Raw genomic sequence first — 15,581 nt, 5'->3', positions numbered from 1 at the left:
TTCTTACTCCACTCAAATATAAAGGCCAAAGGGATTTGACCAAATTTACAAAAGCGATGCTGCTAAAAGAGGCCCTAATTCATTCATTAACCTCATTACCATAAGTTATCACTAAGACTCACAGCTCAGTAAATTAGTATGCTCAAATCAATGTATTTAAGCAGGTGACATCACACATGCAATATCAAAGCATAAAGTAGCCCCCGGGAGGCAAGGGATTGTTTCTGTTTTCTTCTAAGCTCTGGGCACTGACTCACCACAAAGCAGATGACCCACTGGTCGATGATTAAGCAACAAGAAACTTGGCCCTAAGAAAGGGCAGCATCATTTACTGAAGTGAATATGAGCAGAGCAGAAGTTGTTATTTTTAGTTGTTAGCCTAGATAATAAATTATCTTCTTTCTCCTGATATTTATATTGATATCATTTCTCTGGCTTCTATGTATGAGCAAACACTTGAAAGCGATTGAAAAGGTTATCTGCTCTGAATGAGCTTTATTAAGAAAAGAAGAAAACATGGAACAGCAAGGGATATGAACAGCATTTATCAAAGCTCTCTGGGGGACGTCAGGAGCTGTGCACATATTTCATAGAGGAGTTGAGGATGGCCATGCCATTGAGCTCCCGCAGTTGAAAAATATGCCTGAAAAGACAAAGGGAGAAGTTGCTGAGTGGATGGGAAGTGACCAACAATAAGATTCTGAAGCTCCCGCCGCTCTGCTCTGCCCCCCAGCCAAACCATCAAGGACCCTGAACACGTTAACTCCTGAAGTAACACGACAGAAGGTTTCTCAATGACTATTCCCCATGAAAAGGAAAGCCAGAGTTCCAAATAACACTTGATAACTTTCACATAGGTGAAAACCTTATTAGGAGTGTCACATCTCTGCAGTGTTTTGCAGAGCTCAGAGCAGATCCTTTCTTGCTCATTTGGGACTCCAAGAAACACAAAGTACTTCTGGAACTTCAGCATTACCCTTTGCATTACCCGTTGTTTTCTGCAGTGGTTCAGGAGGTACAGAAACATTCTGGAACTCAGTTCTTCTAATAAGAACACAGCTCTGTATCCACCTGGCAGTGTGCAGCCAGCTGGGGCTCGGCACGCTCTTGGCAGGCAGCAGCACAGACATTCTGTGCTGACATTTATACGTTTGTTATGCTTTCATTTCTGACCTCTACAAGCTTAACTGATCACTCTTCCTCTGTCCGTTCTTCCAGCACAAGTAACATGAAACAATGCAAAATGAGCTCCTGCAAGCAATTGGAGTGAGAGAAACAAAAAAATCCTAAAGCAGGATGGGGCAGACAGTACAGCAAGTGGGAATTCCAGCTGGAAGAAGAATGACATTTCATAGAACACTTAAACAAGCTGCTCATCTGCCCTGTACTGCTGCCTCTCTGCATGGAATTGACCCACATTGGTTTGTGTTACTGGATTCCTCATTTTCCTCCCCCTACCATGTCCCAGTCCCCATATAGGTTCACATGTCAGTTTTCCAAGAATTACCAACAAGTAAACTCTGGATGATGCAGGAGGACAACAGTGTTTTGTTTCCACTGGTTTTGGTGTTTTGGTTTTTTTTTGCAATACCTTGGTTCTGCAACACACAGCTTCCCCAGAGCAATTGCTGCATTCTCCTGCACTGAAGTTCTTGCAGCATCACCACCAGCGTGTTTCAACAGAGCCATCACAATGTTGGAATTCAGTAAGGATGCTGCTGCTCCAGGAACAACGAGGCACTGCCCAAGGCAGAAAGCAGCATTTCCCACAATCATTTCATTTTCTGAGTCCAAGAGCTTCAACAGCACGCCAAACTCTGTGAACAAGAAGGATTTCATGTATACAATGTGCCCAGACTTGCTCAAATAGCACTGGCATCATAGAATCCTTTAACATGGAAGGGACCTTTACAGGTCATCTAGTCCAACTGCCCTGCAATGAAAAATAGCTTCTGCTGCTTTTATCTTAACAATAGAGCAGAACCCCCAGCACTGTTCCATGGGGAAGTATTTTCCTAGAAAACCTGGAAGAGCAAAAGCATTGCTTCGCCAGGTTCAGAATGTCATATGCTTTCTCCTGTTCACCTGTGAAGACATCTGTCCCAGCAAATTGCATCTGCATGCCAAGAGGTCCTTCAGTACAGTTTCTCCATTTGTTACACATTCCCCTGAATCTGAACGTGCCACTGTTGCTGCTTGCTGACTAAGAGATCTTGCACTGTGATGGGTTTTATAGCTCAGTTCCAACAGGAATGAATCTCCTAGCAGCAGAGCTAAGTCTGTGTTAGTAAAACGATGACAAAAATAGTGACTTTTCACAAGGTGAATATCCAGAATTGTGGTGAAAACAATGAGAGAATTGCTCTTGCTATCTGAGGAAATGGAAGCTTCATCTGCAGATGACAGTGAAACTAATTTGGGTGTACAAAAGGAAGATGATGCTCTGAGAGGCTTTTAATGAGTGAAAATCCTTTGGGTTCAAGCAGAGCTACATGAGCTGACAATTTCTTGACAGGTTCAACCATTTAGATACACTTAAGTATTCTCTGTGGTAATTACATAAGCATTAATTGAATCTGGATTTTAAAGCAATGTAAGTAGTGTTGTACCACACAACTAGAGCAAATATTAGTAACTCAAAAATACCCCGAGACACCCACCTGTCTGATACTGGCAATCCACCTCCTCACCCATTTCCTATTAATATGAGACCAAATATCCACACAGAAGTTGAAGGAAATTGCAAGCAACCCTAACCTCTGGAATTCATCTGTCTAAGTACAGCTTCATCTTTTGGCCACCAACTTCTGAATTGTAACAGAAATTGGGTCACATTTCCAGAAGTACTATTTTCAGAGATTTCTGCTCTCCCAAAAAAGTATTTCAAACCATTTTACAAATGTAAAGGGCAGTTTCTCTAACTCAAGCTTTCTATTTGATGCATGTTTGCATCCACACAAACTAAGGCTCATTAAGCATTACTTAGAAAACATCAGAAGTATTGCAAGAGTAAAACAAGTGTATATCTCTGTCCTAGAAGGGAAGAAGGTACGTGGGTAATGCTGAGATTCTTGCATTCTCTCTCTAATTAGTGAAGCTGTCACTTACTCTTATCTGACTTCACCACCTCTTCCTGGGCTTGTCTGCTACTTCTTGTGCAGATGGAAAGAGTCTTTATAGCGTAACTGGATGTGGTCTGTCCTCCAGCCTAGACGTGGATTAAACTAAACTGTAAACTAATAAACATACAGTCCATGCCCCAACTTACTCAAGGTTACAGAACAGTTTAGGTACCACGGATGCAGTTGTTCACTATGCCTAAGACCATATCCCAGATAAAGACCTCAGAATGAACAGAGATTGAAAAATAGAATAGAAACCACTCTTCCCTGCCAGCAGCACACATACAGAATTCTCTCAATCTCTGGAGCCCAGCTTCTCTCGAACATCTCTGGTGCTTGCTAGTTACAAGAGTTAGACTGTTATAATCTTTTGTGTAGGCTGCTTTAATCTGCAGGACAGCAAGTCTGTGGCATCTGCACAAGGCTGCATGGATACATATCCCATCAGGTGCACAGATACACAGCCAAGCAGTGCCTACAGACAATTACATGTATATATTTAGGGATACAATCCTCCCTGCCCTGATTCAGCACTCATTGGTCATCAGGGCAAAGGGCTCCATTGCCTTTCAGTGGTCCAGATTTTATCACCCCTATTTTAAGCTTTGATCCTGCAATGGAGCCTGCAGTAGTGGATTCCTGCATTTGCAGATCTCCACAAGTAGAGCTGTAGGGGCATTTGGCACATGGAGGAACAACTGAAAAATCTGGGATACGGACTACAAGGCAGCAGTTATGCTCCAGACTTGTTGAAATTGTGCTAGACGGCCCCAGCACTCTGATGGAATGGATGCAAACACACACGGAGTGACTGCACAGATCTTTCTCCTTGGGAAAGGAGGCTGAATGCAGGGGCAATTTAGGTTTTCTTTAGAGATTTCGAAAGGAAAAACAAAGTGAAATCAGTGGAATTACTTTACCTTCAAGAATTTGATCATTTTCTTCACCACTCCTCCTTTCACTGCTTCTTCTACTGCCAGTGAGGATGCTGCCAGGATGCGACTCAGCACTCCAATGGCTCTCTGAGTAAGAAAAGTGTGGGAGAAAAGGAAAAAAAAGCCCAACATTTATTTGTACAAATTTATTTAAAGAGTTTTCAAATTATTTTGGTTTTGCAGATGGCAGAACAAACCCGAAGTCATTCAAATGACAAAAGGAGAAGTTTACAGAAATATAATGAAGAACATCTTTAGGACAAGACTTTTTTTGTTGCTTACTGGGAAGTGAGCTCAGCACAGCTTCTAAAGATTCCAATTCAGGGGGGGTGATACCAAAGTATGATCAAGGACACTCTGCACACTTATTTTTTGAAATAAATACCACCAGTGACAACTTGAGTCTCTAATTGCACATAAAACAGATCAGAACAGTTCATGTGAGTTCAGAGAGGTGAAGAGACTCCCAGCTGAGACCACATCTGCTTCCACCCATTTGCCTTGAATAATTACTATATGTGGGAGTTACACACCATTAGTAGGAGTACAATGTCCTAGGAATGATTCACAACAGGAACTATAAAAAGGAACAGCTGTTAAACACCCAAACTGTTCTTGCTCCTTTGCTTCCAGATTGATTTAATGCTTTGCATTGAAAACCATCCAAAGGATGAAACGATTTGTGCAGGCTTCTACTTTGTAGGTTTCAAGGAAACACTGAACATGTCTTGCATCAACCAGGATATAAATAATCCAAGTGCCACATTATTTTTTGTTGTTGCTACTACTAATACTCAACATTTGTTTTTGGCTTCAAAGCCTAACAGAAAGGCTTCCACAAGCTTGCACAGGTCAGGAGTTGGCAGTGAAGTGTTCAGGTCTGATTGAGCAATGTGATCTTTTCTTACTCCAGAGGTGTCTACTTACTGTCACAGTTCTTCCATCCTGGTCTCTGAGGAGGGACATGCATCTGCCAGTTATGTCCACAGCAAGGCACTGCAAAACAAAGCCAAGAACTCAGGAACAGCTGACTGCCAGAAAGCATTCAAGCAGAAATGCATTAACAAATTATTCTATGTTACAAATGGAGATGGGGGCACACATGGCCTTAATTAATAACTCTTCAGCAGTTGTTCTTTTTTAACGTTTCTTTATTTACGTTTTTACTTAACGTTTCTTTAATTTTGGGATGTGCAAAGCCCTAAGAACGTTCCAGAATTGGAGACTGATTGCAAAACAAACCATTTGCAACACGATGGCATGGTGCCATCTATGCCTTACACTGCATTTTTGTCAAAACTGTGTGTCTGTGGGTGAATCACAGAACAGTTATGGTTGGAAAAGCCCTCCAGGATCACCTCATCCAACCATCCACCTACCACCACTAACCCACGTCCCTCAGTACCACATTTAGATGCTTACACAGGGTGGTGTTAATGGACATTTCTTACATTCTTCTGCTTTTTAGCATACTTGAACTGTCAAGGACCCTGACTGATAACCTTAAACACCAACAAAAATTAACAATTAACCAAACACCAGCAAAATCTGATGTTGGAGCCTTAGAAGCATCTCAGCATGTTTGTTGTGAAAGAAGGCTCTGCATCCACACAGTGCAGTTGTGCTCCTCTCCTTGTTACAGACTGTGAGGCTCACGCTGTTCTGTGGCCATTACCTCTCTCATTCTATCAAAACATTCCCATTTAGCTACAGAACTCTCATGGCGCCCATTTACAGTACCAAGGGAGGAAGATGGTCAAGCTGTTCAAAAATTTTTGTATCACCACGAAAGTGATCACAAGAAGAAAGCTACCAAAGAACATCTCTGGTCTCGTTTACCTGGATGATGGAGTTTGATTCAAGCAGTAAGTTCATCATGAGGCCCAGCACTGCAAACACACACTCCCGATATTTGGGTGTGTCAACATCAGCACATCCATCCTATGCACAAAGGAGAGAAAAGTGTGATCAACTCAGAGGTTCAGCGCCGCTGGGGGAGGCACACACACATCACACAGGTACCATTTTTAGAGGCTGCAGGGCAGAAAACGCTGCTATAGGGAGCCACCAAGCCTCCTTACCACCAGCTGTAAGCAGGCTTGCCAGCACTCGTTGCACTCTGCCATCTGCACTCGGATGGCTGCATCTGCACACAGGTTCCCCATGATGCCAATGCAACGTGAGAGGGCTGCTTGGTCCACCAGCTTGGCTGAGGCCTAAAAACAGAAGAGTAGAAGAACACATTAAGAACAAATTATAACATACAGGTGCTCCTATTTCTCTGACTGAGATTTCAGAATCTTTCATAGAATCACAGGATGGTTTTAGTTGGAAGGGGACCCTAAAGGCTGCCTGGTGCCTCCCTGCAGTGCACAGGGACACCCACAGCTCCAGCAGTGCTCACAGCCCCTCCAGCCTGACCTTGGCTGTCTGCAGGGACGGGGCACCACCGCCTCTCTGGGCAACCTGTGCCAGTGCCTCACCGCCCTCAGTGCCAAACCTTCTTCCTCATCTCCAGCCTCAATCTCCCCTCTTGGAGTCTGAAGCCATTTCCCCTCGTCCTATCACAACAACCCCCTAAGAAGTCTGTCTCCTTCCTTCTTACAGTCCCTTTCAATACTGGGAGGAGTTGTCATGAGACATGTTACAGAAGAATATGTTGGAAACACAGAAATTAAGATCTTTCATACCAGCAGTTGGGTGAACAGTGGTAAAACAGATGTGGAAAATGTGAGGCGACACTGTGCTTTGAACCTGTTGAGGATAAAGAAAGCGATGTTTGGACACTTAAAGCTTTAGAATAACAGACAAACAAACAAACATAGAAAAGCAACAAAACAGTAACATATAGGGAAGGTGAAATGAATAAAGAAGGCTGGCAGCCTCTATCACAAGGTGACTTAGTATATATACTATTGTAACTTATCAAAACAAATGAAAAAGTGCAAGTTACTTTTCCTCTTGAATTAAATCCGACAGTATACTCATGGCACTGCTAGCTCTGGCATCAGTGCTGTTGACGAACATCACCAATATCTGCAGCCATCTGTTACAAATAAAAAAAGAGACAAAAAAACTGCATGTCAGCTTTGGCCTAATTATTAAAGACATTTGCAGGGAAGGTCATTGGTGATGACTGTGTGGTTTAAAAGGACGTGATGAGCAAACCCAACAGTCTTTGGGGGTGAGTGGGTGTTTTAACCAAAAAGTTTTACAGGTCTTGGGATGAACATTGTATGTAACACAGTGAAGTGCACATATCTGTTGGAGAATCTGTTCTGTTTATCCACTGGCTTAACATGTTATCTGGGGAGTGGTTTTAAGCTTGGAAGAGGGTTGATTTAGACTAGAAGAAATTCTTTACTGTGATGTTGGTGAGACACTGGAACAGGTTGCCCAGTGAGGTTGTGAATAGCCCCTCACTGGAAGCATTCAAGGCCAGGCTGGATGGGGCTGTGAGCAACCTGGTCTAAGGGAAGGTGTCCCTGCCTATAGCAGGGGAGTTGGAATTAGTTGATCTTAAAGACTTCTTCCAACCCAAACCATTATATGAAGGAAATGGCAGGACAAGAGCAAAGAGCTAACAGGCTTTTTATTTCTCCACTTAGTGAGCCTTGGCAATACTGACTCATCATAAATGCCATTTGCCAGATGAGGAGAGAGCAGCTGCTTGAAAGCATGAGCTATATCAAGAGGCAACAATGTCAGCTCTTACTGGAGTGCTAAGCACACACCCTTACTGGCTTAAAAAGCATAACTATGCTTCAAAGTTACACCTCTTCAGAAAGTACCTCCTGCTTAGCTTTGCAGACATCTCCAGGGGCAAAGTTTGCTTTCTCCATACACCTCACTCCCAATTCTGCTCACCTTGGCCTAGGTCTCAACATCATGACATCCCTTTCAGAAGCCTGTCACCCACCTGGTGCTCTGCTTGGTGCCAGTGGAGCGAGCTTTGGACCTCTGCAAGCCCAGGTTTAAAGGAGTTCTACCATATTATAGTTCCATTTGTTACCTGGATAGGTCCTGGTGCCTGACCAACAGTCTCCTCCCATTCTCATTCTCTGAATAGAGAGCAATGAGTGCCAGTGTCTCCTTTTGGATCTCCAATACACCAGAACACAGCAATTCCAACAGCTGTGCATTCACATCAGGGTGAGTCAACAGCAGCCGCTGATTTTCTTCTGAAAAAAGAGGGAATCTAAGCACAATGACACAGGTGATGAAAGCCCCATCATCACTCTTGCTCTCACTAACTACACACTTCCTCATGCATCAGCTGAACCCAGCAACACACAAGTGAACACAACTGCAGGCACCAAGCACTCTTCTCTTCCCCATGGCAGCCTGCACCACTTCACCACTCCAACCTGCTCCCGACCTCCCTGTAAACCTCAGGGAAACAGAGGCACGAGCTACCCAACCAACGACCCCTTACTGCTGATGCCAAAGGAATTCACCCTTCTCTAACAGCACTTCTGCTTTTTACAGGTAGAACTGCTTAAAAAAGACAAAACGAATGTGATGTTATCTTAAGAACCAGCAATAATCACAGGGAATTGACTTTCTGCCTCTTCAGTATATGTAAGATGTGCACAGAAACAGACTGGAAACTCAGCCCCATGCTGAAACGCTGCTCAGCAGAATAGCTCCAACCCTCATAAAGCTTTGCTGACAGCAAGGCCTAGACCCAAATGTTCTGGGAAAGCAATGCATGTGCCAAACAACAATTCTAGACCCAGTGTGTGCCATATTAACAGAACATGAACAATGATTAATGTTGATCACATTTTTACCATTCCCAGCGCAGACAGCTTGCCAAAGGGAGAGAAGAGAAACACACAGATCCACTTCAGCAGTGCTCTTTCTTTCTGCACAGAAGCCCCTAAATGAGAAACATTAGCTTGCAAAAGGAACCCAGGGCAGATGAAACAATGAGAGTTAGCTCTTTGTTTCCTGATGGCTGGGGACGTCAGGAAAGCCTCACAGCGATGAGGATCTGCCATACAAACACTTAGGCTCATAAGCTCTAATAACAGCGTTTAACAAGATGTGCTTTCCAGACGACCTCCTCCAATGCCAGATTGATGTTTTACTGAACCTACACCACCCTGAGCACACGAGCACACGCAGACCACCCACAATCAGTATGCAGCACAAGTAATGTATTCAGTTCTGCACTGACATGATTGTTGTGAGCCAGGGTGGAGAGCTTGGTGCAAATCTGGAAGCGCACAGCAGCAGCAGAACAGCTCTTCCCTTTTCCAACCAGATCACACTGTTCCGAACCAACTTAGCTGTACAAAATTTTCAGACCACATCTTTCCTACAGATCTTGCTTGTGTCTATCATCTACTAGGCAAGAGATCCCTTACAGGACAAAGTTTAGAAAGCAATTGTACTGGATTTGTTTCTTGATTACCAAAACACAATCTAATGGCTGCCCAGAACACATAGCAGCAGAGAACACAGGTCCCAGAGGGAATCCTCCTCCTGAGTTACAAGACTGAAAAGTTTTACAGATTGAGGGATTGAGGAGAGTTTTTGCAGAGCTGAGGTGAGACATTTACTGATGTCCAGCCAGATGTACTTCAGGCAACTATGCTTTTACATCAGCTGTTCTCTTACAGTAAGCTTTTACAGCCTTGCTCTCATCATTAGAGATAGGGGAACTGTGCAGAAATAGGAGATCAGAGACAGAAACAGAAACTCATGAGTCCACTGCATCCAAAAGAGCCCTACTTGTTTGGGTCAGATACAAGTCAGTCTATTCAGACATTACAACTAGTTATTCCATTATCATGTGATCATTTCATCTGCGTTTCGTGAGGCGATTGAGTTTCTTGAAAACAACATTGTCACTTCCTCGTGCTGTAACGTGCTACTGTTCTCTTCTGGAGAGCTCTTACCGTCTGATGACCTCGTTGTCATTGATGATACTGAACCCATTGTTTGTTCTAAATAAAGTTTGCTCAGTGCCTGAAAAGAGGCAGAGAGAAACAAGTCAGCTCTGTGAGCCATCTGGCTGATGCACCACGGTGAAGGCAGACACCTGCTCTGCTGCAACAGTGCTGAAGGAAAAGGTCACCAGATCAACAGCTTTGGGGAAAGGAGGCTTGCAATCTGAAAAGAGGGGAAAAACTTCAAGAGCACTTGAAGCAGAAACAGCTTTGAAGTAGAAGATCACTCTAATTGATGCCTGGTGCAGTGGAGAAAGACTGACTTCATGTTCAAGGGTTTTTATGAGGACTTAAACAGGAGAGTGGTCCTGCAAATCATTGTTCTTCTACAGAAGACTGCAAATCTTTCAAAAGTAATTTGAGATCTCTTAAATAATAGTGACAAGACAAGGAGGAATGGCTTTAAGCTAAAAGAGGGGAGATGTGGGTTAGCTGTGAGGAAGCAATCCTTTGTCAGAGGGCGGCGAGGCGCTGGCACTGCTGCCCAGAGCTGTGGGTGCCCCATCCCTGCAGGCACTCAAGGCCAGGTGGGATGGGGCCCTGGGCAGCCTGAGCTGGTGGGGGGCAGCCCTGCCCATGGCCGGGGGTGGCTCTGGGTGGGCTTTGAGCTCCCCTCCAACCTGAGCCATTCTGAGGTTCTATGACATGACCAAATCCTTAAGAAGTATCAACAGCTCAGCTACAGAATTGATTTAGTTATAAAAAAAAAGTATGGAAACATCCACTGTATATAAACATTGAAATAGCAAACACCGTTCGTTATATTTTTTTAACAGAGGAATGGCTTTTTGGTCCTTCAAAAACTACTGCAGTTGTATTCATCCACCCGGGTTACAACCCCCCACGGAAACAAGCTTTGCATCAAGCACTCACACTCCTTCACAGCTCCTGTCAGAACATGGATCCCTCCCGTATAGTAGAGGATATTCTGGTCTGGCCTGTTGAGTTTCTGCAGCAGATCATTTATAGACAGAGCTGCATGTTTTCCAGACTGAAATGCTTTCATTGCTCTGTCTTCCTCTTGCATTCTTTTTTCCTCCAAGTTAACCTCATTCATGCAATCTTGGAAAGCAAAAGAAATCAAAGTAAGTTAACAAAATGTTCTGATCAGAAAGCAAACGACAAGAGTAGCAAAACTGACACTCCTTACCTTTAAATAAACTTTCCTTTTGGGGATCAAGCTGTAAGAGCTTCTGGTAGCACTGCCTGGACTTAATTCAGAAAAGAAACAGGCTCTTATGTTCAAAAAGGAATGAGGAATTGCTAACAGCCTTGGCTGTCAGTTCCTGGCCTACACAACTCAGACAAAAGTCTGAGGAATAATACTTACAGAACGAGGCAACCCAAAGCTTTGATATTCCATTATTTTAACAGTTTTTAGCTCCCAACAGGACTTCAGACATGAATTGAATCTTTTGTTTGACATTCAGCAGAAAGAAAAAGGAACACTATCACTCCCATTAGCATCTTTCATCTTAACAGTTCACCTAACCCGAAATACAGGGAGGTTTTCTCCTTCAGAGGTGACACACAATCACTTCTTATTGCTTTGCAGTTTAATTGCTCTGCTGCACAGAGCACTTCAGGATAAAAAGGAAGAAATACACTTCGCTCATTTGTCGCCAAGTGGCGACAAATCCCCACCAGATAAAGCACGGCCACTGAGCACAGCACTGCCTCTCTGCCTGCAGGCTGGCAGTGCAGCTGCCACACCTTCTGAGCAAACCATCAGAAAGGACAAAAGAAGTAGAAAGAAGTCTAGATTTTAAAATTATTTGTCTTTGCAGGAGGACAGAATTTCTTTTAAGCTCCATGTACACGTTTGTCTGATGCAAAAGACAACACACACACCCACAACATCACATCAAAATCACAGGAATGGTCTGGCACACAAGAATTAGTCAACTCACCTCATCGTAGTGCTTAAGCGCCAGGTGAGCTTTCCCCATTAGAAAATAGGCTTTAATGCATTTTGCACTGCACTGTGTTAAAAAAGGAATTTTACACAAAGTGCTTAGAAACTTCAAATATCTCCCCCCCAACATATTCCCACGTCCATTAGTACGCCATCTCCATACTGACAGCTGCACACAAACACTGGACCCGACAGAACAACACGCTGAACGTACCTTTAGCGCCCACTCACAGTCACCAATGGCTTTTCCATATTCATGCATCTTCAGGTAGGCCTGAAATACAGCCAAAAAAGTCCCTTTTCTAAGCCTTGGTGTTTCAAGCAACACCCATCACCTTTTGTAAAACTTCCCACTGGAAGTAGAACCATCCTTTTCAGGCCCTGTGCCACTAACAGAACACCCAGAGCAGTATTCTGGTCAGCACGCCAGCAGCTCCCACACTGACCTGTGCTCTGTTGGTGTACAGCTCCGGCACGTCCTTCAGTATCTGCAGGCCATCAGTGTATCTCTGGGCAGCTGTGTTGTAGTCCCCTTTCCTGAAGGCATCGTTTCCCTTCTCCTTCAGAGCTGCAGAACAATACACACACACTCCAAGTAACACTTTGGCATTTGTTTTGTCCCCATGCAGTGACACATCTCAAAGCACACCAGCTGGGTGCCTCCCCAAGGCATTAGCTGGAAGAGCCCCTGGTGATTACCATTTGCTAAGCGTTCATTTCTCTTCCTTCGTTTAGCTCGTTCTTTTGCATCCTTCTCCAAAGCAGCCAGGAAGCCCTCTTGGAGACAGGAGGAGAGTTGGTGGCATTTTTGTTATGAAAAATTAAAAAAGAAAAATTTACTTTATTAAAAATTGAATTGCATATAAGAAAAAAAGTCATTTCTAAGGTACATCTGAGTCATTTCTCTACAAAGAATCATAGAATTCTTAGAGTTGGAAGGGACCTTTAGAGGCCATTTAGTCCAACTCCCCTGCAATGCTCAAGGACAGGCACAACTCCATCAGGTTGCCCAAGGCCTGATCCAGCTTTGCCTTGAAAGTCTCCATGAGTGGGGAATCCTCCACATTGTAAGAAAATCTGAAGGAAACACTTTGGAAATTAAACTGGAATGGGGATGTCACAGTATTAGACATCTAAGCTCTCAGGATTGTACTTTCCACAAAGCAGCTCACCTCCACCTTCTGAATCCAGAACAACCTTTAACAGCAGGCAGTGACAAACTATACCAATGGACATGCTCAGCCACATGGGTATGAGCCACAAATGCATTTCTAGATGTGTCCAAAGAATCTGCCTCCACTTTAGTGGCAGTGGAACGAGGTCTTGTGCGAGCTGAGAGCAATCCCCAATGCACCATTGCTACAGCAGACAGAAGGGGTGCTGAGGGCTGTAGGGAGCACTGCATTACCTGTGTGCACTGCCTCTATGTTCACAGAATCCTAAAAAAAAAAGAGAAGTAAAACACATGTAGGCTTGTATATGGATAATTCAGTAGAATCCATAGCAGCAGTGGAACAGGTGGTGAAGTACGCCTTCACCAGAAGGGAGCTCACAAGCAGCAGGGGATTGACTTTTTACATGGTCTTACAGTGACAGGACAAGAAGGAATGGCTTTAAGCTAAAAGAGGGGAGATGTGGGTTAGCTGTGAGGAAGCAATCCTTTGTCAGAGGGCGGCGAGGCGCTGGCACTGCTGCCCAGAGCTGTGGGTGCCCCATCCCTGCAGGCACTCAAGGCCAGGTGGGATGGGGCCCTGGGCAGCCTGAGCTGGTGGGGGGCAGCCCTGCCCATGGCTGGGGGTGGCACTGGGTGGCTCTGAGCTCCCCTTATGCATCGGTGGAGTTTTTCTGCTTGGCAGAGGTGCAGGAGCGCCACGCGCAGAAGGCAGCGCCACAGGAGCGGGGCACAAACCCGTGCGGGACGGCGGGTGTTGATGGCCGTCCTGTCCGCCCCGGCCGCGCTCTGCTCGCTGCCCCGCTGCTCCCGGAGCCGTCGGTCCGCCTCGGCGATCGCTCCGTCCCGGACAGCGACGTCTTCAGAGCTCAAGCCCTGCACCAGGCGGCCTGGGGAGACCCGAGAGGGAAGGTGTGGACGCGGAATGTTCCATTCCCCCTTCCGTCTCCCGTCCGTTTCACCCGCCCCGCTGCCGCACTCACTGATGTCGTCCACGCGGCGGAGGAAGCGCTGGAATTCCTCCTCCTGCTGCGGGTCGGCCAGCGCGGCCATGGCGGGAGGCCGCAAGTTGCGCAGCGTCGGCGGTGTTGCTATGGATACTGCGCTGCTGACGTAACGACAACGCGAAGGGAGCGTTGGGGCGTAGCTACGCGAAGAGTGGGCGTGGCTTTGCGAGGAGTGGGCGTGGCCATGCACAGAGAGGCGGGGGTTCGCAGGCCGCCATTTCGCGTTCTGCGCCTGCAGCGCTGCCTTGTGGAGCCGTGTGTGTTCGTTGCCCTGGGAAATCCAGGGAATAAAGCCACCCCGAAGGTCAAAGAGAGTAAAAGCTATTGCAGTTAAGCCGCACACAGCACAAGAGCTGGGCTCGTTGCTAAGTTAGGGCTGTTTTGGAGGTGCCTCCCTCCTGGGCTCTGCAGATTTCAGCTTCTGAGCAGTGAAGCTGTTCGCTTTGCCATTTAAATCAACAGCACAAATAATTCCCCGTGCCGGGTGAATGACAGCTTGCAGAACCCGGGTGATGCCGTCCCACTGCCCGCCGCTGTTCCCCCGCTCGGTGCCGTGTGTGACGGGATGGACGCGCCGAGCTGCGCTGGCATCGCCTCGCATGGAGCAGCTGAGGAAGGGCTGGAGAGGAGAAGGACGCCGAGTGATGCATCCCGAAGCACAGCTTATGCAGGAGGCTTTGTTCAGCTGAATTCAGTTGGAAAAGAAACAATGGAGGGAACCGTATCAGCGTTACCTCGGGCTGGTGCTCTGCCCCGAAAGGGGACGTTCACAGACCCCGAAGAAGTGGTTTTCCGATGGCTGCCAACTAACATTGACTGTGAGTGCTTCAGCCCGCTGTTGTGTTCCAAGGACAGGGGGACAACCTTGTGTGAAGCAGCAGCGTGTGAGGTCACTCCCAGCAGCTCTGCTCCAGCATTGCCCTGCTGCACCGCATGCCGAGCTGCCTTCAGAGCAGAGCACGGCGCTGCTGGGGACGCAGAAATGGCAGAGCTCTGCGTGGGATAACAAGTGTTGCAGCCCATACACGTACCTGTGTTATTTTCTGTGTGCAATTCCAGCAACCAAGGACTGATGCATAGCAGAGCTCTCAGCTTTTCAGTCCACGTCCGGGGAAATCATAGAATCATTAAGGTGGAAAAGACCTTCAAGATCACCTAGTCCAACTGTCCTCCTACCACCGATGTTGCCCACTGAGTGTATCCCTCAGTCTCCACATTTCCTGAACAGCTCCAGGGATGGTGACCCCACCATTCCCCTGAGCAGCTGTGCCGATGACCACTGCTGTGGAGAAGTTCCTCCTAATATCCAACTCGATCCTCCCCTGGAGAAACTCATCCTGTCACTGTTACCAGGAGAAGAGGCCGACCCCCACCCCCCCACAGCCTCCTGCCAGGGAGTTGCAGACAGCAGTGAGGTTTCCCCTGAGCTCCTCTTCTCCACACCGAACAATCCCAGCTCCCTCAGCCGCTCCCC

At 46.1% G+C, this 15,581-nt stretch overlaps 1 protein-coding gene across 2 annotated transcripts; it reads right to left on the bottom strand.

The window, feature by feature from the left end:
• Positions 1-470: 470 nt before the first annotated feature.
• TTC12 (tetratricopeptide repeat domain 12) lies at positions 471-14,230 on the bottom strand. 2 transcript variants are annotated; one of them, XM_031599967.2, is made up of 21 exons: positions 14,084-14,230; positions 13,839-13,990; positions 13,338-13,368; positions 12,629-12,706; positions 12,376-12,497; positions 12,144-12,203; positions 11,925-11,996; positions 11,165-11,225; positions 10,888-11,076; positions 9,964-10,033; positions 8,851-8,939; positions 8,070-8,238; positions 7,011-7,103; positions 6,748-6,811; positions 6,139-6,273; positions 5,897-5,998; positions 4,985-5,053; positions 4,043-4,144; positions 3,109-3,208; positions 1,592-1,817; positions 471-643 (listed from the first exon to the last, which is right to left on the bottom strand). In XM_031599967.2, the coding sequence occupies exons 1-21, from the start codon at positions 14,151-14,153 to the stop codon at positions 568-570; spliced, it is 2,130 nt and encodes a 709-aa protein (XP_031455827.2). In that variant the 5' UTR covers positions 14,154-14,230; the 3' UTR covers positions 471-567. The 2 variants fall into 2 exon arrangements, with proteins under 2 accessions (XP_031455827.2, XP_031455828.2); XM_031599968.2 differs by lacking the exon at positions 11,925-11,996.
• Between the last annotated feature and the right edge of the window lie 1,351 nt (positions 14,231-15,581).

Source organism: Phasianus colchicus, chromosome 23 (genome assembly GCF_987193195.1).
Source record: "Phasianus colchicus chromosome 23, bPhaCol1.hap1.1, whole genome shotgun sequence".
NCBI lineage: Eukaryota > Metazoa > Chordata > Aves > Galliformes > Phasianidae > Phasianus > Phasianus colchicus.
Note: the sequence above shows the minus strand (reverse complement) of the source record. Positions and strands in the feature narration are given on the sequence as shown.